Consider the following 22,495-nt stretch of genomic DNA (forward strand, 5'->3'; position numbering starts at 1 on the left):
TTATCCCAGTATGTATTAGTTGAAGGTGATTCATTGAAATTACAGTCCTTCTATCTTTTATAACTATTTTGAATGTTTTTAATCTAAATTTGTAACTAGATGGCTATTAATTTATGAGGCTTCTGATTTAAGATTTGATTCCTAGCTTACTGAATGGCTGGTAACTCTGTTCTAGATACCAGTAGATGCTTAGTTTCAATTCAGTCTAAATCGTCCACTGTACTACTTTGCTTTCCTTTAATTATCAAGGTATCTAACTTCCCATGTTTGATTCACTATAACTATTGATTCGATGGTAACATATGAATGCCTCAATCACGATCATAACCCTGTTGTGCTTGGGTGCTGTAAATCTACATAAATTATTGTCCATATCCTGGAAACCTAGCAAATCAGAGGAATGATTGCAAATTGTCTTCTGAGTTCCTTGTTTTTTTTATAGCAGTTGTTTCCTTGCTCAGGGAATACCATGCAGCCAGTTAGGACTCTTCCATTCACCCTGCTCTGTCTCTGCCAAGCTAGGAAACTACTGCTTCTCCTTTGTGACATACCAGTCTTTATGAATTTTGCTTCAGATCTCTAATCTATCCTTAAATTATGTCTTTTTTTTCCCTAGCTAACTCAGTATGCAGCCCTTTCTCCATCAGCTGGCTCCAATTATGTGATCCTTATATGCTATCTCTGAATAAATGTTCTTTGAAGTTAAAAAGTGGAAAGATGCCCTTGGTATGCTGCTTTGATTCAATTGCTTCAAATAGGAAGAGCACTGTAGATGTATAAAGGTTAATTTCACCCATCTCAATTCAACTTAAATAAGAATTTAATGAAGTCCAACAGATGCTGAATTACAACCCCTGAAAACCCCGTTTCTCCACATTCTTTACAAAGGCAGATACTCAGTGATGTTTTCTTTTCTAGCAAGGTATGGTACTGTTTGGGTTGGATTTTTATAAGATCTCAGAAGCCAAAGATGATCCTACCGAGAACAGTCTGGGATGTGTAGTATGTTCTGAAAAACCTAACTGCTTGATTTAATGCCTGAGCGAGAGCTAAGCCTTTCCTACGGGTGCTGAGTGATCGCAGGAATCGACCTATGGCTGTTCTGTCAAGCTTACAGCCTGAACTCATAGTGAAGCTGAAAGTCCTGTCTGTCTGTGCTGCTTATGTTTTGGCTTTGGCTTTGATTCAAGTCCTACCTAGGGCCAGGAAAAGCACTGCAGATATGGAGAGCTGCGACTCAAACCCTTGCCCCCACAGGAGAATGAGGCAGCTGTCTTGAGTCATATGGCGGGATAAACTCAAGTCCACGCTTAGGAACAGCTAACAAAGGCCATACAAAGCGAGGATGGCCACCTATAGTACTAAAGCTTCCTTCAGCCTGGAGCTGTGTCTTGTAAGCAGTGGCAGGGCTGCATTTTTCTGACAAATGTGAGGGGATTATCACACTCCTGATGGAGAGATGGTAAATCAACAGCTATTTGGCCTGCAAGAAACACTGAGTTGTTTCTTTAGCTATTATTAGGCAAAGCTCTTAACCGTAAAGAATTAAACTAAAGAACAACTTTATTTTCTGTAATTATTAAATAACTGTAAGTATTCCTAACATAATATTTGTCCTCAGCTTCCACATCTGTATTACTATTTGTGTTTCATTAAGACCCAGCCCAAAAGCAGCAAGTCATCTCTCCCAGAATCTTCTTGTATTTTGACTTTCTCATCTGATTCTCTATGCTTCCTACCTCATCCCTCATGTCACAGTCTAGCAGTGATAAAGTTACAGGATGTTTTCTAAATGTTTCTCACCCTCTATATAGCACTGACAATGAATATGAATGTGGATAGCTTTCCTGACACGTTCTCTACCTTGCTTTTCAGGATATTCTTTTTCTGGGGACTGACTATCCTTTGGTTTATATTACTCATCATAGACAGTAGCCTTTTGCATTTCATTTGTGAGGAGTACAACGTATTTTCCAAACTCACTCAAAAAATAGGAAGCCCTGTTCTAGATCAGCAGAATATGGGATCTGAACTAGATAAAAAGCTGTCATGTTCTACATCCCAGTTCCAATATTTAAGGTATATAATGAATTTCTCTTCTTCCTCTAATTCCTCTATCCTGTGTAGTCCAACAACCCTGTGTATAGCCCCACCACTTTTCTTCCCTTAGCAATTCTGCCTTTAATTTCTCTGTTCCCACCTCCACACACACATGTACATTTGACATGTATCAATTAAATTATGAAGTCTTAATTAAAAAAAATCTTCATAATCCCAAATGAACAAGCACATATCTGAATTCCAGATCAGATCTTTTGGAGCATTGCTACAACAGGAAATTAAAGGGTCTCTTGTAACCTATGGTGTCAATGATATGTCACTTAAGGAGATCACGACACAATTGACTTTTAGAGCAAAAGTCTATCATTTCAAGATTGAATCTGCATGCAGAATAAGGTTTTCTAGGCCTTGACAGCCATAGGCTGTAGTATTGCAGTCCCTGAGTGCAGGTTCACATCAGAGATGTTAATTGTCTCCAAACATCAGGCAAGTAATCTGCATTTTGAAGAGTCCCTAAATGGGCATTTACATAATTTATGTTTTACAAAGTCCACTGATGCATATTTGCATAATAGGCTGCAGCATTGCCAAAAGATCCATTGCAGCACATGGTGTCAGCTCTCATGAACTTCCAGCAGGTTTTTCCCTTTGCTGGAGTTCTTAAGACAGAAAGAAATTGGCAATAACTGATAAATCTCAAAGAGAAGACTGAGTGCCTGTCAAAGCTCCTTTGGCTGGATGGAAGCACGCACAAATCAAGCCACATATTCAGTCACCTAACGAAGTGCTCTACATACATCTATGCTGGTTCTGTGCATCAAAACAAGCAGAGATGGTCTTTTATGGATTTACTATATTTAGAGCCTTGGCTGACCTAGGTAGGACAGTTCAGTCGATTTCCTGATTTGGAGTCTCCTGCTGCTCTCCACTTGCTTGCAGCAAAGACCCTGCTGCTTTCATGCTCTTGAACTTCTTCCTGCTTAAAATATAATACATTTTCTCATCACCACCCTCAGCCCTGGGCAAGATCCACTGGAGAGATGCTGCAGGTGTGGGGAGAAGGCTTTGGGCACCGTGCTGGTTTTTATCACTAGTCCCAGCTGTGCAGTCACGCCTGAGCACACCAACAAAGAGAGAAGCCAGCCCTCGAGTCTCAATGCAATATTCATCGCTCTCCAAAGGGCTTTTTCATCACTCTCAAAATGGAGTTAATACCTCAAGGGGTGGCTATCGGATGTGAAGATTTATGACCAAAAATGATTTTTCCAAATGGCTACGTGGAAGAAGCAAGTAGTCTCCACTTTGTCACTGCTGACTGATGTAAAGTTTAGCAATGTTGTTGCTCTAAGAGAGAGGAAAGATTTATAGCCCTCAGTCTATCACGTACCTCAGTGTTAGCTAAATTCTGACCTTGTGCTTTTGAGGTGGATATCTCCCATGTAAAGTGGAAGGACTGATTCCCCCCATCCCGAATGGAAGTAGGGAATGTAATCATTGCCTGCTCTGAACGTGCATTTCCTTCCCTTAATTTGCTGCACAGCCTGAACACTGACTGAACATAGTCTTCTGTATATGCTAATGGATTGTGCTTGATTTCATAAGACATTTTATTAGGAAAGTTTATTTTTTACCCTCGGTTGTGTATCTCTCTTACATTTGTGTTGATTTGAGTATTCCTCATCCTGCTGAATGTGATAAGGGTTCATCAGTTTCCCTGCACGCTATTAATAAGATAATGCTTTTAAGCCTTTTGGAATTTTTACATGTGACATGTTCTTCTTGCTACAGATATTCAGTGGAGTGATGACTCTAATCATCCTCTCCGTCAATAACTGTCAGCTGTGATAGAGCTGGGGTTCTGGTTGGCTGGATAAACCTAGCAATGTGAAATAGAGGATATGCATGCTGAATATTTGCCAGACTAGAGCAGGAGAAAAGACTAATTTAAACTTTCCATACCAGAGCTGAAGCAAGTCTAATGCTGTGATGTTTTCCTCTTCCTGCTCCTGATAGTAAGTCTAAAATGATTAATCCAGGATAATATCTTGCCGTAATTTCCTTTGTTTTTGGTCCTGACTGAAATGAAATACTGAAAAGATTCAATAAACAAATGTTTCCTGCTGATTTATCTGAAGGCCAGAACTATCCTTTGACATTATAGCTAATCTTTGTCGTCGCCTATGTTAAAAGAAATCAGATGATATGCGGATTGATATGATTTCGATGTTTATTCTATAATTAAACATCAGTCATGATTGTATCATATTAGAATCTCTTTAAAAGATTTTTAATGTAAGTTCTATTTGTGCTAAAGAAATAGCAGAAGTACAGGAAACATTTTAAATTCTTATTGCTGCTATCGTTAGTATGAAGGAAATAAGGATCGGGTGACTTCAAAATCTTGCAGCAGGAATCATGCCTGCCCAAGTTGCTTGGGGAGTAATGGGAATAATCTGTAGAACTTAACTGGCTTTAAAGAGTGGGGAGTGATGAGAAGAGCGTGTTTGCAGCATGGAAAGAGCTTTTCAGATCTCTTTTAGAAATGTGTTTGATTGTTTTTCTGTGCCTGCATGCTGGACGTTGATGCCTTGTTTGTGGTTATTATATTCAGGGATTTGGTCAGGCTGCTTGAAATGTCTGTCTTGAATCCACCCCACCTCAAAAAGGCAGCTGTGAGCTAAAAGGGCTCTGCCCTGAGTCTCTGATGGGAGAGGAACTCTTCTGTGGTTTATTTTCCCCTGCCCATTCCTTTCAGATAAGACATCTGCTTATCCTAAAATTTGAGAGCTTGGCCTTCCAAGCAGATAGCAGTGTCTTCCTGCCCTTGGCTGGAGTCTCCTTGTGGAGTCCGGGAGAGACCTGACTCAGTGGCACAGAGCAATTTCTATTGCCCCTTCTCTTTTTGTTGACTCCCTGTTACTTGATCTGAGTAATTCTTTCCGGTGTATTTTAGGCCAATTTACTCTAAAGGTAGATGGAGCCTAATGTCTTTAAAAACTATTATTGCCTTGAAAAAATTAGCCTGCTCCACACCTACCCCTTCTGCAGGGCTGCACGTTTGATCTCGTCTGGCACTGGAACTTGCAATGAGTTGTCCTTTTCTGTACAAGAAGTGAGCTCCAAAGCCCCTCCACCCAGCCTGCGAGCCCCCGGACTTGTTCTTAGCTGGCTTAGTCCTTCCACCCACCCCCCAGAGCACACCTGGTTTGTACGAAACACTTCACGTGAGTAAGAACTGCAGAGCCAGATAGTTAGAGCGCACAGCAACACTGCAGACCCTGCTTCAGTCTGAGAGAGACCCATCTCTGCTTACCTGGATAGGGCAGTCCCGCAAGGCATGGGAGACCTGGGCTCAGACACACCTTCTGCATCATCCAAGGGAAGGATTTGAACCTGGGCCCCTTCTGTCGTAGGTGAGCATTTTAGCTACAGCCCTAGCTGAGGGATGCCTGTCGGCTCTCTTACCTTTTGGTGTTTTGGATCCAGCAAGCCTCCGACAAGGTCTAGCAGTGGTGTAGGAGTCCTGCTGGCCTCCCTCCACCTTCTTCAGGGTGCTGCAAGGACCGCAGGGCTGAGTAGCAATGTAAACTTTGTAGGGTTTGGGGTGATGGAAACTGAAGCATCTAGAGAATTATGCCCCTGAACAGGAGTTTTGAAAACCTCAGTAGTGCAAAAATGTTTGACTCGGGCAGCTAAATTGTTGCACACAAACATAAATTTCTTAGTGGATCAGTGTTGCTGGTGCACAGGTTGTAGCAGACTCAAACCTGACCTGTCAAGCTATGCGACTCTTTCCTCCTCTTATGACACAGAAAAACCTTAAATGGTGCTTACATGTCCTGTGAGGTTTTTTAGCAGAGAGAGAAGCTGCTTTTCCGTTTTAGGCCTCAGGGCTGAGAGGATTCAGGCATATGCTAAACTTCAAGCAGGTGGGTAATTGTATTTGTTTTGAAGATACAGCCTTTGTTTAAAGTTAAGCAGATGAAGTTCAAATCCTTGCTTTAAGTTGAACTTCCATTAACGCTAGCGTAACATTATATCCTGTTTTTTTACAAAATGGAGCTTTGTCTTTTCAGAGCTAAATTAAAATCCTCTTTACAAATGCCAATTGCAAATACAATTAGCAGTTTATAAAAAGGCTGGGTATTTCTAACATGTAAATTTTGAAGCAAAAAAGATGCAGTTTCCCCTTAAGGGAAAGAGTGCCAACAACACGTGCTCTTTTTTTCTCAAGAAAATAAGGAGTGTCTGGGGGAGAGGAGTTGGGATGGCTTTAAATGTTTTTGTACTCTCATCCAAAATAAGTTTATAGTTTCCCCATATACAATTTAATTAAGCCTTCAATTTGACCTTTGTATTGAGCAATAAAAGTTAACTGGGAAAGATGTGGGTAGAATGAGAACACAAACAAAGCATGCCCACGTCAGCCAGTGTGAGAACTGTTTCTGTAACCAAAATTAATGAGATCATCAGGACAAAAGCAACTGCCAAAGCATTTTCAATTATTACTAATATTTTTCTTCCTTGAGCCAGTTTATATTTCTCTTAATTACAGCTTTGAGCTGTGGCGTGATATTTAGCAGATGCCTTCGGCGCTTGGCGTGCTGAACACTTGCACACTCCAGACTGGCAGGGGCACCTCATCTTTGAAGTCTAGAGCACACATTGGTCTTTAACCATAAAGGTCAATCCTGCATTCCTCGCATCCCCCCAAACTCCCATTAAGTTTAATAGGAGTTTTGAGCATGTGGGGCATGCGGTATCAGGATTGCTCTCAGTCTTCTGGATATTACCAGTGAAGCATGTACAGAATTTCTAAACTTAACTAATTAATTGCACCATACAGTGGTGGCAGAAGGTGTCACAGAGCTTTTTAGTTTCTTTTGTTACAAGAAAGTTACAACAAAAGTTCAACAGATTTACGGGGAACATCATGTTTTACAGATACTTCCATGCTGTGTTTCAGGATATCATGTCAGCTGTGCAGCAGTATGTACGAGGTATCTGGCAAACTAAACAAGCTTAAACATGCAACCACAAACATGTGCCTAGGACTAGACTAAAAACAGATGTTTCCAGGAAATGTAAAAGATGTTTGGCATGTTTTAAGCCTATACTTTCATTCAGCTCATCTGCATTTGAATAGGTCCTGTATTAATATAAACAAAATGATGAAACCTTTTCTCGCGGGTGACTGCCTGATTAATGGAACGATTGCTGAATCACACAAGCTTTGTTAGGTTAGATTATTTCTTCCCAAGGAAAAGACGGATTGTTCTGTCTTGACATTTACCATTGCAGGGGCTGCAGCAGTTATACCTGTGGGTTTACATTTTGGCCCTCAAAACTAATAGAATTTTATGGTGGCTCATAAAAATCATGCAAGGTTTGCTATGGCAGCTGTTTATCAAAAGCCAAACAAATACAGTGGCAGGTTTTCTTGCATCAATACATCTGAGATAATGTGTTATTCAATTTTTTTTGAATGTATGTGGAGCACAGATTGTTTGGGAATGAGGGAAAGAGTTGCTATTTAATCTAAGTATGGCTTCCAGGCACCTGACATCTCAAATTGTCTTGCTGTTGTTGCTGACTTTTCTGTATTGTATTCTTTTCTTTGTTGCGTTTGACTTTTTTATATAACAGCAGTTCCTAAAAGTTCGGGCCAATGTTGTTTCTTGTGGAGATTGGCTATGGTTCTGATCCTGAAGAATTTACATTCCAAATTCACAAAGTATGCAAGAAATAAAGTAGTTCTCTTGCTGTCTTACAGAGAGGAATTGATCTGCCAAAGATCACACTGAGAGTTTATTATACCATTAGAAACTGGACATAGCTAATCCGAGTCCTAGCCTATGGCTGTCCTCCCAAGGCCAACTTCTCTTCCAGTCACATGTTTCTTAAAAAGACCATCAGGAAGATCCTAACTGATCACAGAACTGGTGTCCAAAACAGAACAAATCAGTTAACCCCCATAATCTTGTTGTGCAGGTCTTCTGGAGAGGCTGGCCTAAACCTAATGCAACTCACTGGTTACATGAGGAAAGTGAACTATTTGTTTGCAACTCCTGTAGTTCTTCTCTTTTCTGGTTAAAGGTTCTTGCATCCTAAGGTCAAGTTTCCGTAGGGGAATAGGATTATATGGAAACTGTATTCTCAGGCTGAAACAGAAAGGGGTGGAACATCACGTATGTGGGAGGTTACAGAGACGTTAATAGCTCCCTTCTTCTGTGAGCTCCAAAAGGGATATATTAAACCTGCCTTTTTTCTGACTAATATTGTAGAGTGGACAATAACAGACAGCACAATTTTGAGAATTGCATCACGCATTCATCACACATTGGGAGTTCTCGTGTTCCTGTTTCCCAGTGTTCCTATTTCCATTTGCCTGCTGCAGCTATAACTGGAGATAATTAGTGTGGGTCTCAATGTCAGCATAACAGATTATTTGGAAATTGTTGGTACGTTTTGTGGTGACGGCATTGTTTTGCAATTTCAGAGCTCCTTCCTTTGAATATGTAAAAGTAATTTCACCTTTTGCTACCAGAGGTGATAAAAAGCTAATAATAACACTGCGGCATCTACTGTAATTTAAGAGCCTGTTCTACCAAGTTGCACCTTGCCGTAATTTTGTCACAAGGCTGTGAGCCAAAACCAAGCCTATGATTGAAGTGACACTTATCAAGCGACTGAGCTACAACGTGGAGAGTGAATGCAGGTACTGATCAATGCACTTTAGACCTACGTTGCCTGACTGTCATTGCAACCATGATGAGGCATTCAAGACCAAGGCATTAATTTACCAGGGTAGATGCTGACATTTTGTCATTTCAAAACACAGTGTTTGCATGAAAAGGTTAGGGAGAAACGGGCAGGTCTGGCTTCGTGTAATCCATGTGGGAAAGCAGAAATAAACAGTCCCCTCCCGAAGAGTGCCTGCATTAAAAGTTCTCCCTAGAAGCTCATAGTATAAAACCCTTGGAAACTTGTTCAAAATCTGTCCTCTGTTGTGGGTTTGAAGATCATGAATTCAATGTCAGTGCACCACTCCACTAGAAACGAGGCCCCTGTAATTAGGATTTATAGGACTAGTCAGGCAAATCTCTCCCTGTTGTTTTTATTCAAAATCCCCTCGTGGGGCTGGTGCACTTGTCTGGTGTGACGATCCATGGCCGATCACTATCAGCACCAGTGGCAGCCAGCCTCAGCCGGCGTCACTGTACGTTGTTCTGTTGGGAGCTAGGAGGGCTCATGGCCACGCGCAAATCTTCGTAGGGAAAGACTAGCACACTGGGCATCTGCGATCACAGAGAAAGGACTGAGCTCAAGTCAGGTCAAGGGAAGGGCAAAATTGGAAAGGGGCTTTGTGTCAAGTAAATTAGCTTGTTCATCCCCTGGTGAGACAATAGAAAACTGCAACAGATGTTTAAGTAGATGTTGCTGATTATGTTCATTAGAGAGCAATAGCATGCACATATACCAGCAAATAATTCAATCTTTGTTCACCCCTACCAGTACCAGGGCAGCAAACTGTGAAACATTTAGGCTAGGGAGGGGGAACTAACAGCTGGGGTGCCAAAATAACTTGAATTTGTGCCAGATAACCTGACAATAACCTAAAAAATAATAACCACATTGGTTTTCCCCTGTATTGTTATTGTCTAAGATTAAGGTGTGCTTTAATGTGCGACTCACCAAAAGTGTTTGAAAGGCTTGCTCAGCCCTCACCAGAGAGAGGTTTCCTGTCCCTAAATTAGATGGCAGTGACAGGTTTGACTCTCCCTTTTACCCAGGCTGGTCTTTCCGAAGGATGGTATTGATCCGTGTAAGTATTTATGAGAAGTTCAGTGCCGTCTGAGCGGTGCACGCATTACTGTGTAGCAATCTGCGGTTAGATCTCTGAGGTGAAGATAATCCTAAATGCTCTAAACATCGAGGTCAAGCAATTTTCATTACGTGCTTTGTTTATATTGTCAGGATGTGAATTTAGCAGCTGTTAACAGGGGTGAAAGTTCAGGTAAGGAAGTGGACTCAATCCTCCGGACCAACTGACCTGCACTCTGCACTGGCAGGCGGGTTTGCCCGAGGGAGCCGCCTTCGCTGCCCCGGGCAAACCTGGCCCTCAGCCAGAGCCCCCCAAGCTGTACCCCACGACAGCGTCGACGGTCAGCTCCCCTCCACTCCAAGTATCCCTTTTGGCAAGATTTGAATATTCACATGGGGATCCTGGATGAGGGAAGAGCACAGTAGCTATTACGGTGGCTGTCTCACCATCACTATACAGTATTTCACAGATCTTTTCAGTAAAAATAGAAAAATATGCTGAAATAATGAATATATCACACCAGGTAATAAACAGCATAGAATAACATTCATACACCAGTGTCCGGAGGTCGTTATGTGTATCAGCCTAAGGTTAGCTGAGGTCTTCTCCATTTCTGTAAAGGGGAGAAGGAATGATGATGGGAAGAAAGTTTCTAGCAATGGAGAAAGCTTTTAACTGAGAACCATAAAGCCTCAAAACCCACACGGTAAATACTAGAACAGACCAAAGTTGTGGGGTTGTTTGTTTTTCGGAAGTCATGATTTGGGGGCTTCATTCATGGGTTTCGAACGTCTGGGGTCTGCTTTGTTGAGACTAGAGTTTTATTTCTGTGCTAGTCTTCACACTGACACATTTTTTAGCACACTCACTATTTTCTGGCTTTTGAATGTCAGTAGTAGACTGAACATAATCATCCCTGACTCTGAGGAAAAGATTTAAGAGAAAAACTCATTTAACTCTAAGTCTGTCAGCCAAAACCGTGGAGTGAGTAAGCAACTGGAACTCTCAGCAGACCGGAATAAAACATGAAATTGTTAGGCTGAAATTTGTAGCTTAAAAAATAAATATGGGACTGAAAATTTTTGAACTGGATTAGGACTGGGTTTTTTTATTATTTTTAAGAAGAGAAAAAACAGAGCTTTTTAAATAAATTATCCATTTTGCACAATTAAATCCCAGATTAGAAGCGGCCATGAATAGCATCAGAAAATACTCTGCTATAAAGACAGAAAGAAAATTCAAATTTTAGTCCTTCCCCTCGAAAGGATAAAGGCAGACTTTTCTAATGTATTATTTAACGTTTGTTATGTAGTGCATTAAGCAGTCACTGAGAGCAAAGCTTTTAAAAACCAACCGCCTCTCTGATAGCATTAAATCTTACCTTAGATTTTTGGTTAAGTCAATATTAAGAAAATAAATGAATTAATACATTTCAGTCTGCCCAATTTATAGAGGCCAATCAAGTTACAATGCTGGGCATGGCCAAGTGAAAGAGGGGAATAGATTTACCTGAGTGAGGTCTTAATTTAATCAGCTGGCCCCAGAGAGCTGAAGTCAGCAGGCTGGGATGATATAAGAGGCAGCAGAGAAATAGTGCCTTTACCGCAGTCGAAAAGGAGAATGACAGTGATGGAAAGGAGTCTAGGCAGTGTCAGAACGCACCTATTTCCATGATTTATTCTTAATTTGCTTTAATGACAGTGTGAAGGTTGTCCATTTTTCTTTAAGTGTCCTCAGAATACTGATACCTTCTAAACATTTACAGCCTGCTTTTCCCCCGCTCCTTTCTGTTAGCGCCATTGCAAGTTGTAATGGAAGAGGAACGATGCCTGCGTTTTGCCAGAGTGAATTTTGAGTGCAGTGGCAGACAAGGCTTTTCCCAGTGTCCACCTTGGCAGCCAGTGTCCCTCCTCTGCAGAGTCAGCCTTGAATCAGTTCAAGGAATCATGGGTTCCTCTGGGATTAATATTGATATTATGATAAAGAAGGACAAATTCTTTGCATTTCTCTTACAGTTTATACTGGCAAAAGAACAATGTGTATTTTTGCAATACAATAGCTCATTTTTATTATCAAGTGAGTTTATTGATGGTTGTTCAGAACTACTGACATGCAGACAATGAGCTCAGATTGCATTTACATTTCTGGAATACTTTCCATCTTTCCAGTTTCTTGCCAGGAACTTGCTTCTGTGATTCAGAGTTTTTATTTTAAGTTTGGACAGTTGTTTAATCTGCATTACAAATCTGTGCTTTTTGCTTTCTGTGCAAATATGCATTGCATTCATTAATACCACAAAAAATCCTTTAAGCTTGGACCTGAACAATTACTGCTAATTTATAAATTCTTCCAGGTAGGCATTTGTTTTTTTCCAGATACTTGGGTACTTTTACAGATTAACTGTAAAATCACCATCCCATGATCAGATGAAATGATGATTTTTCTCCCAGTGCCAATGAAAGGGTGCAAGGGCAGTATGATCTCAGTAACACATACATATAGCTTAGCAATGTCAAGATAACTGGAGACCTCTATCAGTCATTATCTCATTTTAAAAATCCAATTTTTTTCAAGAAAAACATTCACTTTCTCACTTTCTTATGAATCTAGTCCTTTATATAAAAAAAGTCCCAAAATGTGTTTGGAGGGACAAAAAAAAGCCCTATGACATTCTTGCACACTTTCAAACCAAAACAGAAAAATCCTCGTACCTGCTAGGAAAAACAGTGTAACAAAACATGAAGCATTTTCTCTTTGTCAACCCTTTTCTTGCCCATGTAGATGAGCGAGGTGTATGAGACACCTATTTATTCCGTTGTGCTAGCAGTCTGTCTTGCCAGGTTGTTTTACCATATCCAGGATCACATGTTGCTTTGAAGTTAAGGGCGGCAGCAAAGCAAAAAGGAGCCAGGAAGCTGACTCTTGGGTGAAGTCAGCCCACTCTCCAGCCTCCTCCTGCAGCAGCTCACAAACTTGATCGCTGTTTCACTAGGGCACGTTACAAAACAAGTCATTCCTAACATTGTGATTTAAAGTGTGAGCTGGTCCCATTCCAGGTGAAACTGGAGGTAGTTTTCATGAGAGAAAGCCGGGTTCTGAGACCAAGCACACAGTGCAGAATATATGTTATTAGTCTTTGGCTGTATCTACATTAACAAGTAGAGCAGGTCAATCTGAGCAGACCTGTTGAGCAAAGCAGTTGGTGCTAGGTGCAACTAAAACACCCTCACTCTCCATACAATAGTTCAGTTATTCTGACTAGCGTAGAATATTTCCCAGCGATAGACAGAATTTAAAGCCACTACTTAAAAGATGCGCGATTAATCTCACATTTACTTTCATGTTTTCAGATGTACTCAAGGACAAGAAAACCCATCCAGAAAACAGGAACGAACCAAAACCAACTGTGAAAAAGATTGGCACCACAACCAGCACAAGCACTGTCAAGTCATCCTCTAAACACACTGTAACCGGGAAGGGGAGCAGCCCAGCCCCGAGCTCCTCACTTTGCGTTTTAGCGGCGCTAGCAGCCCTGTGGCGCGGTCCGCTGTAGCCGCGCTGCATTGCAGCCACTGTGCAAACATTTCTGTTCACTGTCATTTATACCTGCAGCCTTACCCAACCGAAAGCAAAGTTAAATGGCTCTCTAGCTTATGTGATATGTTAGAATAAATATTAAACAGTATGCTGGGATGGGCAGATAGGAAGCATCATCGCTTACAGTGTCTGAAGACAGGCTTTGGCAAGCCCGCCTAAGATGCAAAGGGAATGACGACAAAGGTCTGAGGTGCTTAAGTTATTGGGTAGGAATAATGGAGAACACAGAAATTGTAAACGTGCGTGTTACCATTTTTCTCAGTTTTGTTCACTGGATAATCTGACTGGCTGGTTTTGGTTTTTTATTTTTTCTGATTAAATGAGTGGTTAGTCTTCAATTCAAGGCAATACACACGTTATTTCTCTAGTGAACAGCTAATAACCTGTGTCTACAGTAGTAAACCATGTTTAAGTACTCTGTACCCGCTTGATGAAATTCCTAAGCGGTCGAGAAGATCAGAGCATGTTTGAAGCTTCTTTTCACTCTTACTGTTTAGATTGTAGAAAGCAACATAAAAGCATATGGTGTGTCTAATATATCAGTATAGTTGCCTTAACCATGGAAAAAATTAGAAATACTTGGTTTACTGAGGGACATAGAGAATGAGTTTCCCTGCCCCCAAAAATGCCATTACCATATGCTTAAGCATATGCTCAAGGTTTATTGGATGAATGTCCAGCAATGGGAAACATAAACATAATAATGTTTTATCCAGTTGAATGCAGTTCTGTATGGAGAAAAAAAAAAGCTAATCAGTTCAAATTTACTTTGCCTATCTGATGTTAAAGAGAAACTGCCTTCAATTTTCCACGTAGGTCCCAGAGATATAAATTATTGGGAATTCATGTTAGACACAAATTAGATTTTGTGCATTGTGAATCTCTGAATTGAATCTGTTTCAGAAATTGTGTATTATTTAATTACATTTAATGTTTAACATTTTGTATCATGATAGGTATAAATGTAAAACAATCTGAAATCTAGAACATTCTCTATTCTGTCTCATCTTGATTTCTATCCTAGAAAATATCAAAATGTGCATTTTATTACAAGGCTGTTTTTTTTAAATCAATGCTACATTGATGCATTTTAACTTTTTGAATGAAAAAGTACTATGATAACTTCTAATGGGTTAAGACCTAATGTGTGTTTTCCAACAACTATGTTTACAGTGCCATTGAATATATATATATACAAACACAAAAATGTATGAATACAGTGATTAATATGATAAATATGAGAAACACTAGAATTGTTATATTTACTACATTTCATAACTATTACAACAGTTTAATGGCCATTTTCATGTTGTAGACTTTTTATGTACAGTTTTATAAGATTTAATGTAAAGCATTTGCCTTTGGTTTTTTTTGTAAAACATCTCTTTTGATACTTAGAGTTACGCATCCACTGACATAACTCAAGAAAAGAACCCTCTATCTTATTAATCAACTTCAGGCATTTCATCAGCAACTTTGATTATAAAAGACAACCTGTCTCAAAGAAGGTGCCATGTGCCAATATTACTGGGTGTCGCTATATAAAGGGGCAATAATACAGAACAAGAGCATAAAATAAGTGGGCAAGGTCTCACTCTACTTGTATGTTTTCAGTTGGTATTAGTGAGCATGTCTAATTATATTTGTAGAGATGAAGTTTGACTTTTTTTTTTTAATTTGGGCTCTCAGATTGTTTGCACACATAAAATCAGAACCATTGAAACATCCAGCTGCAAAGGGGGTGTCTCTAAAATGAAAATAGCTAAGTTTTGTAAAACAGAATTCAGAATTTTAATGTTGAAACAAGTAGATAAAATGGAAAAAGATATGTATGCTAACATGAAATATTCTGTATTTGAACTCTGATTTTACAGAACGGTAAGGGTATTAATATCGCTTAGTACAGCTTTCACATAATATTAGTGAAAATCAGTTTTCCAAAAAGGATAAAAACCTGTCCTGTATTTTCCAGAGTTTGAGAGCCGCACCAGCCTATTGAAACGTAATTAAAACCGCCACTTGTTGTATTCGTTTTCAGTGCCCTTTGGAGAAGCGCGCTTTCCCCTGAGGAGGGGCGCCCGTCCTGCTAGCTGCGCTGCGGCAGGGCACCAGACCTGCCGGCAGTCCTGAAGGCTCGGCTGGGAAGGCAGCTGCTGGGCCGCTTGGTCTCCTGCACACGCAGAAACGGGCATCTGGCGCTAGCACTTGTCCCCTGCTCCTCCGGTAGTGCAAATCCCTGTGGCTTCACTGAAGCAATTCCCAGATTTCTGTTGCCTGTGAACCTACCCCTAATTCAGTATTCTTATGCTTGAGGTGCCATGTCATCAAACGATGGCAAATATATCGGCATTTGCGCACCCAGGTCTCCATCAGGACTCCTATGGACAGAGCTAGGGTTTCAGGGCTGAGCTCAGAAGCGTCCAGATTTTAACTGTGCAGCTTGAAGTTTTCAGTTCTTCTCACCTGCAGGGATGGAAATCAAATACCTAGAACCTGTGTGTCTTTTTGAAGTCTTTTCTGTAATAGGCTTTGTGCTCTGAGCTCAGACCAGTGATCCAGTTAGCTTAGTGTTCAGCTGTAGCAGAGGAAGTTGCAGAAGCCTTGCGCTAAGCATGTATGAAGTAACTCACCCAGGGGATTTTTTTTGTTGCTAAATCTCATAATCTTGCTAAACAAGAGCATCTGAAGAATTAAGCATTTGAATTTTGGATTTGGTTTGCAAATACCTGTATGATGTAGCATTCATCTCTGGTGCTAAATAGGACAACCCTTTTAAAGTTGCTATAACAAAACTAAAATAATACTGTTCAAACTGTGGGGTGAGAGAGATTCATCAACTCGTTTCACTGGATTCAATCAATATTTTAATCGACACAGGTTGTTTCGAAACAAGGGAAGAGGCTACAGAAGACTCAACAGCTATTAATACCTTTCACACTAATATACTCCCTTCTACACTGTAAGGAGAGTACTGGTCAAACCAGCTTGAAACATGTTCATACTGTGCATCAGAAATAGATGCGGCAATGTAGTATATTTTATCTAATGTTTTATGTGGGTTTTTTTCCAGGATTGATTACATTTACGTATTAAAAAAAAGATTTTTTTTCCATCAAACAACTTTATACCAGCAAAGGCAAATCAACTGGCTGTGTCAGATAGAGGAAGTGTTTCTTTTCAGATGAATAAAATGCCTATTTTACAAAACCTTATTTTGATATCAAGGACATTGTAATTCTCAGTAATTAGAAAAGTCTAATCTCAAAATACTTTTTAACTTGTTTATGTAAGCTCAATGTAAAATAACACACCAGTTTAAGAGCATTGCTATAGCTTTGCCTAACAATTATGAATTGTATTTAGCCACTGCTTTTTGAATGTTTATTGTTTTGCTGTGACTTTCCCTTGATGTTTGCTGTGCCAGCATTTGTGAATGCCAGCGTTGGAAAGTAACTGCTGTCATACATTTGTAAGTAAAATCAATCTACAGTTTTCTCTTGATAGCGATGCAGGTGTCTTACCAAATGGGACAAAATCCTGTGGGTGTACAGCTGTTTTTTAGTGTTTCACTGCTATTTGGGCTCCACATTATACCAGGCCAGTCAAGAGGTTCATGTGTCGTTAGACCCCTCCCTGGCAGTGAAAGTGTCAGGGAGAAAAGCGAACATGGTTGGAGAGAAGCATGTGTGGCTGCAGCTAACCAGTGCACGCCAACCTGGGACCCCGAGCCGGCTGCTCCCTGCGAATGTGGAAGCAGCTTTTAGGCTACTCCAGTTCAATGCATGGAGCCTGGGCAGGCAAAGAGCAGAAGCAAATCCAGAGACTGCATTTTAGGGCAACTTTACTGGCACCTGTTCTGAATTGCACTTTCTTTGCAATATAGATGTTCTAAAGAATCTGGCCTCTAATTTTCAACCTTCCATTTTTTTTCTAGCTTGCATCTTGCTAATGCGATGCCCTGTCTTCAGGTACACCAGGTACTTTGTCGTTGCTTAGGCAATTGTGGTTCTGATCCCTTGCTCAGTAATGAACCTTTCGAGGTACAAATATCTGTCAGAGCTTGATAAGGGCAACGCAAATAATAATGTCCCGCTGCTTTTGCTTCAGAGGCTGTGTGCATGGGTATCTGGCTGTGAGATTCACATCTGTTTGATCATTAAATCAGATCTGCATTTAATATATCCCCATTTCCTTCAGCTATCAAGACTGCACATGTGCCATAATTTTAAATTTGACTCTCTAATCCAGAGTGGGTCTTCTCAATATTGTGCTAATGGATGTTGTCCACAGTCTTTTTTTTTTAACGTTAGATGAGCCTTTTTGCCCAGATTTACTGAGCCATTCCTATTCAACACTGCAGATGCTTAGCTTAAAGCAAGACCTATTCAAGTGCAAGGAGCTGAAACACACGTTAAAGTGATATACCAAATAGAACAAGACTCCAGAAAATCCTTATGGGGCTGTATTGAACTCTTTACATTAAACAGATTTAAGGTCTGAAATTAGTCAAAATTTCATAACTGGCATGGCAGCAAGGGGATTTCAGTGTTGTACTGAGAGTCCCTACAGGGCCTACCCACTGCTTGAGTTAACTGGTGTACCTGCTGCCCGCCTGCCTCTGCACGGGGGTACATTTCAGCCTGTACAAATAAGAGTTTTCCTAAAATGTATCTTGCATGTTGACCATTTTAGCATTCTAAGTGCTAATGTTACAACTAGCCAAAAGCATCTGAGCCACTTATTTTCATTTATAGCATTTCACTGTTCACAGTATTTCTTTTAATGACATATGGCATGTGCGTTTATGAAAAGTGAAAGATCTGTCACTCGATGGCATTATAGCTGTGACATGCCTCAGTCAAAAAGAACGTGGTAATGTCTTCCTCCCATTGGCCCAGAAGTCCAGAATTGTTCCCGGTACTGAATTCTCTTCTGGTTTGCACTGGCACCCTCTAAATAGCTACACTTGAGTTGTATTATATATTAAGACACCAAAGAAATAAATAGTGGCCAAGATAGAAAGCACGTTTATAATTCATTCTGGTTTAGAGAGGATAAATTTCAGAAAAGTATCTTGCATTTAAAATGGAGAATACTGCTAGATAATAAACCCCTCCTGGACTAGAACAATGTTTCAGTTCCTTTTCCCCTGTCCCCCTTCATCACCATCCCCTTCCACCTCTGCACAGCACCAGATGAAGCCTACATGCAAGAGACTGTTGCACTGAATTCAGGAAGGTGAATTAAAACTATTGCTCTGTAGTGATGTTTTCAACTCTTGCCTAAGGTATGCCTCCCTTTTTTTTTTTTTTTTTGATTATGAGGAATGTATTCAAATTGCATGTGCTGTTGCTTAAATACTTATACAGTAAATATCTGCAATTGCTACAGCTCTTGTAAAAGGCTACTGAACACAGACCATGGAACAATATTTTTGTGCTGCTCCCATGTAATTGAGATCAGACTCAATCCCTGAAATAGGCGGTTTTAGACATTCTGGTTACTATTAGCATTACAATGAGTTGTCCCCAAAATCATAAAATATCTTTTTTAGAGAAGTGCACACGAGAGACATGCCACTGATGCTTTCATGAGGTGCATAAAGTTCTTCACTAAATAGCCAGTAAGAGCCACTGTTTTCTTCATTTCTGTGCAGAAGGCATTAATATTACCTTGCACAATTATGCAGTTTGCACTTAATCATTTCAATTAATCTTTAGTAAATTACCCAGTGCTTTGTAATTATAATATTTGCAGCTAATTTAGTGCCATCCTAAAAAATCATTTGTTGCATGATATAAGCAATTAACATTTATTTGCTTTCTTTCTGTTGCAGGGGGATATATAAATTATCCTCAGTGGCCTTTCTATACACCTAATTAACACCTGTTTGAATTACTGTACAGGCTATGGACATTTCATTTGAAAAATAAATATGTTGCTAGTTTTGTGAATTCCTTGCAAATACACAGTTATAAAAATTACTTTTCAGAAGAATACAAAACCATGTTTTCATGTGTCTTTTGGGTTAATAAAGTAGGCTGGGCTTTTTGGCTCCCATACTTAGAATAGGTACTGACATTTTTCATGCACTTTAAAAAGGAATTAGTCAGATACCTCTTTTCCATAATTGAGTACCAGATTCGTCGTCTGGTTTATTCTGTAATGACAGAGAAAGCAATGAGAATGAGACATAAAGAATATAGATCCTAATGTACCTCTTACATTTCTGTATCTGCATATACAGTTAGGAAGTTTTACTTATCACAGACTGTCAAAAGCATTGCTGTGCTGGAGTGTCCAGGATGCTATGTTAAATTTGTGGAAATTAAACCTGACTGCTTCAATGGCAGAAGTAAGATTTTAGCTAACTAGTAATTTTCTATTTAAATGCACAGTATTATTGAGGAAGATCATTTGATCCTTCTAAAAAGGAGATCTGAAACAAACTTTCCAGCAAGAATGCCAATATCCAATGTTTACAACCTCCATATATATGAATTTAGCAAATCAAAGAGATTTTGAGGCTTTCTCTGGGTATGAAATGTTGCAACAGAACGTCAGCTCCTATGAATCAGTACAGCTCCTTTGATTTCACTTTAACTATGTAAATTTACGCCAGTATAGGTTCTGGCCCAAAACCATGAATTCCTTCCCATCTTTTGCAGGTTCAAGAAATCAAGACTAACTGCAGTGATTAGAAAATTTGCATAACAGTTTTATCCTGCCTGTGCCACTGATCATATAGTAACAGCATACCTCTAAAGGTAATGTGCAACACATGGGAGGCCACAAGTCTTCTGGCATTTTCCCTTTCCAGGAGCAGGACAGGGGCTTTTTCAAGAGAAGTGACTAGTAGGATTTGGGGCTACGAGGCAATGTGCGTCCTGTGAATACCTTTAAGGGCAGAAAGTCTTTCTCAGAGAAGGTTTGTTGATATAGATCCGGCCTTGAGGCACATCAAGTTTGATTTTCGGTTTCATGTTAAAATGTAGGACCCAGGTCTTAAACTGGCCTCAGAAACTAATCAAGACTCAGTGGCGAGAACTGATGATGGCTTCGATGTTTTCACAGAAACCTAAGCAAGGGAGAAGGCAAGCAGCCATATTCTGCTTCAGCTGAAGCTTGTCTATCTTCGCATTCGGTCTCAGATAAAATGGCTTGGCATTTTTTAGGGTAGTGGTGGCAAACTCAAGAGTTACTGTAGTGTGATGTTCTTCTAGGAAGAAGAAATTAAATTTCCTACTGAGCAGGAATGGAAGGAAGGCTTTTTTTTTTTTTTTTTTTTTTTTAACACCATTAAACATAAACATCCACATTTGGAAGGAAACCAAAGCAGGATGTTGGGCTTCACAAAGCTCAGACATAGACTCCTCTGACCGGAGTTGTTCTTGGTGTGCACAGTTGTAACAGAGGCAGAGTCTGTCTGCTTGTCATGAAAGAGGATGTCCACCCTTTGGCTCTTTTTTGGTTTTGAGAAAGCTTCATGGCTTAGAGACAACAAATCGTGTACAGGCAAAAGCCGTAAGAAAGACAAGTTTCATAAAGCAATACCTGAAGGAAACAGGAAGACATTTGGTGGTGTTCTTTCATTAAAAACGAGAAAATGAATTTAACTGGAGTATTTGTGCTTTCATGTTAGTGATGAACAATACAGCTGAAACGTATTCCCAAAACCATATTGCAGTTGCATACTGGAGCAGGCTACCAGAGCAGCAATACTATATAAAATGTTTATTGTATCTCATTTATGGGATAGTATTGAATAAAAATGGAAGCCAATACACTAAATCGTGCAGCATACAACCATTTATTGTATTTACTGAGCTTTAATATCAAAACTAATACAGTATGAATGTTTACAGTACACTGGGGTAGAAAATACAGTAAAGTAACTGCTTTGCCATTTAGATTTTTAAATAATTAGTTTAGGGTTTCCTGGTCTTCTTTATTTTATTTTACAGAAATTAATAGGCTGCTTACATTTGTATTTTACATTAGTCGTATCATGGGCATTTTAGGTTCCAAAATAGATTGGTTTTGCCCAAAGCTGTATTCAAGCTCTAATAATTATTTCTATTTCCCAAGCACTTGTTTTATTTGCAGTATTTCTGCTTATATTTTACTGAATAAATTTGTCAAATTTCTTCAGGTTTTTTTCAGCAATGACTCTGATAAAAGCAAGTTTTAAAAGACAGTCTGAAATCATTGTCATAACAATGAAGAAGAAGGCTACTTTGAAAAGCGAAAATAAATAGTGTGTTTTGTAAAGGACAGTGAACTATGTATGGGAATAAAAATAAATAATTCGTAGCAGGAAATTGTTGTCTTCTATTAGAATTTTTGTAACTTTTTCTGGATATTTTTCATCATCTTTGTTGTAAGTTACAAAGCTGATAAAAGCTCAAATAAAGAGATTTTAACCTGTTCAGATTGTGCTTCAAATAAAGGATACAGAACTTGAGAACTGCTAAGAAACTCTTTATATTTTGGTCATAGTCTGGCTAAGGAAAGACTATTTCTTCAGTGTAACTACTTTCTTGATCTTCTTTTCTTTCTTGCAATAAATACAGTGAGATATAAAGGTGCCTACCTGCTCTTCCGGGAGCTTTTGATATTATCAAAGGAACGCAGTACTTGCGGTGGTCTCCTGGGTAAATGCCAGCAAACCTTCACACAACAGGTAGGACGTTTTTCATCAAACTTTCCTTCCTACATAAACAATCAGATCCGAGTTCTCCATTGACCTAGGTCTTGCAATAACTGTGTGCCATATTAAAAGCCTTGCCCTTGGTTTTGATTAGGATTACATCACCTTTCTGTCTTCATATAGGCCAGGGTACTGGAAAATGGAAATTCTCTGCTGCTAGCTTAGTGTTTTCATCACTTGTCAGTTATGGACTTAGCGGTTTCTCTTCCTTTGAGGAAAAAAACTAATCCTGTATTTTTCCATCAGATGCTGATTATTGTGGTTGTGCCTCTATCATTTCATAAAGTGACAGAGCAGAGACC

At 39.6% G+C, this 22,495-nt stretch overlaps 1 protein-coding gene across 1 annotated transcript in view; it reads left to right on the forward strand.

Moving 5' to 3' along the window:
- LOC106496177 (glypican-5-like) overlaps nucleotides 1-21,950 on the forward strand; it is a 408,273-nt gene extending 386,323 nt beyond the window's left edge. The window contains exon 9 of the mRNA XM_067301964.1: nucleotides 13,237-21,950. Coding sequence (XP_067158065.1) covers nucleotides 13,237-13,439 — 203 coding nt within the window. The 3' untranslated portion in view covers nucleotides 13,440-21,950. The remainder of the gene's footprint in view (nucleotides 1-13,236) is intronic.
- The last annotated feature ends 545 nt before the right edge of the window (nucleotides 21,951-22,495 follow it).

This window comes from Apteryx mantelli, chromosome 9 (assembly GCF_036417845.1).
Source record: "Apteryx mantelli isolate bAptMan1 chromosome 9, bAptMan1.hap1, whole genome shotgun sequence".
NCBI lineage: Eukaryota > Metazoa > Chordata > Aves > Apterygiformes > Apterygidae > Apteryx > Apteryx mantelli.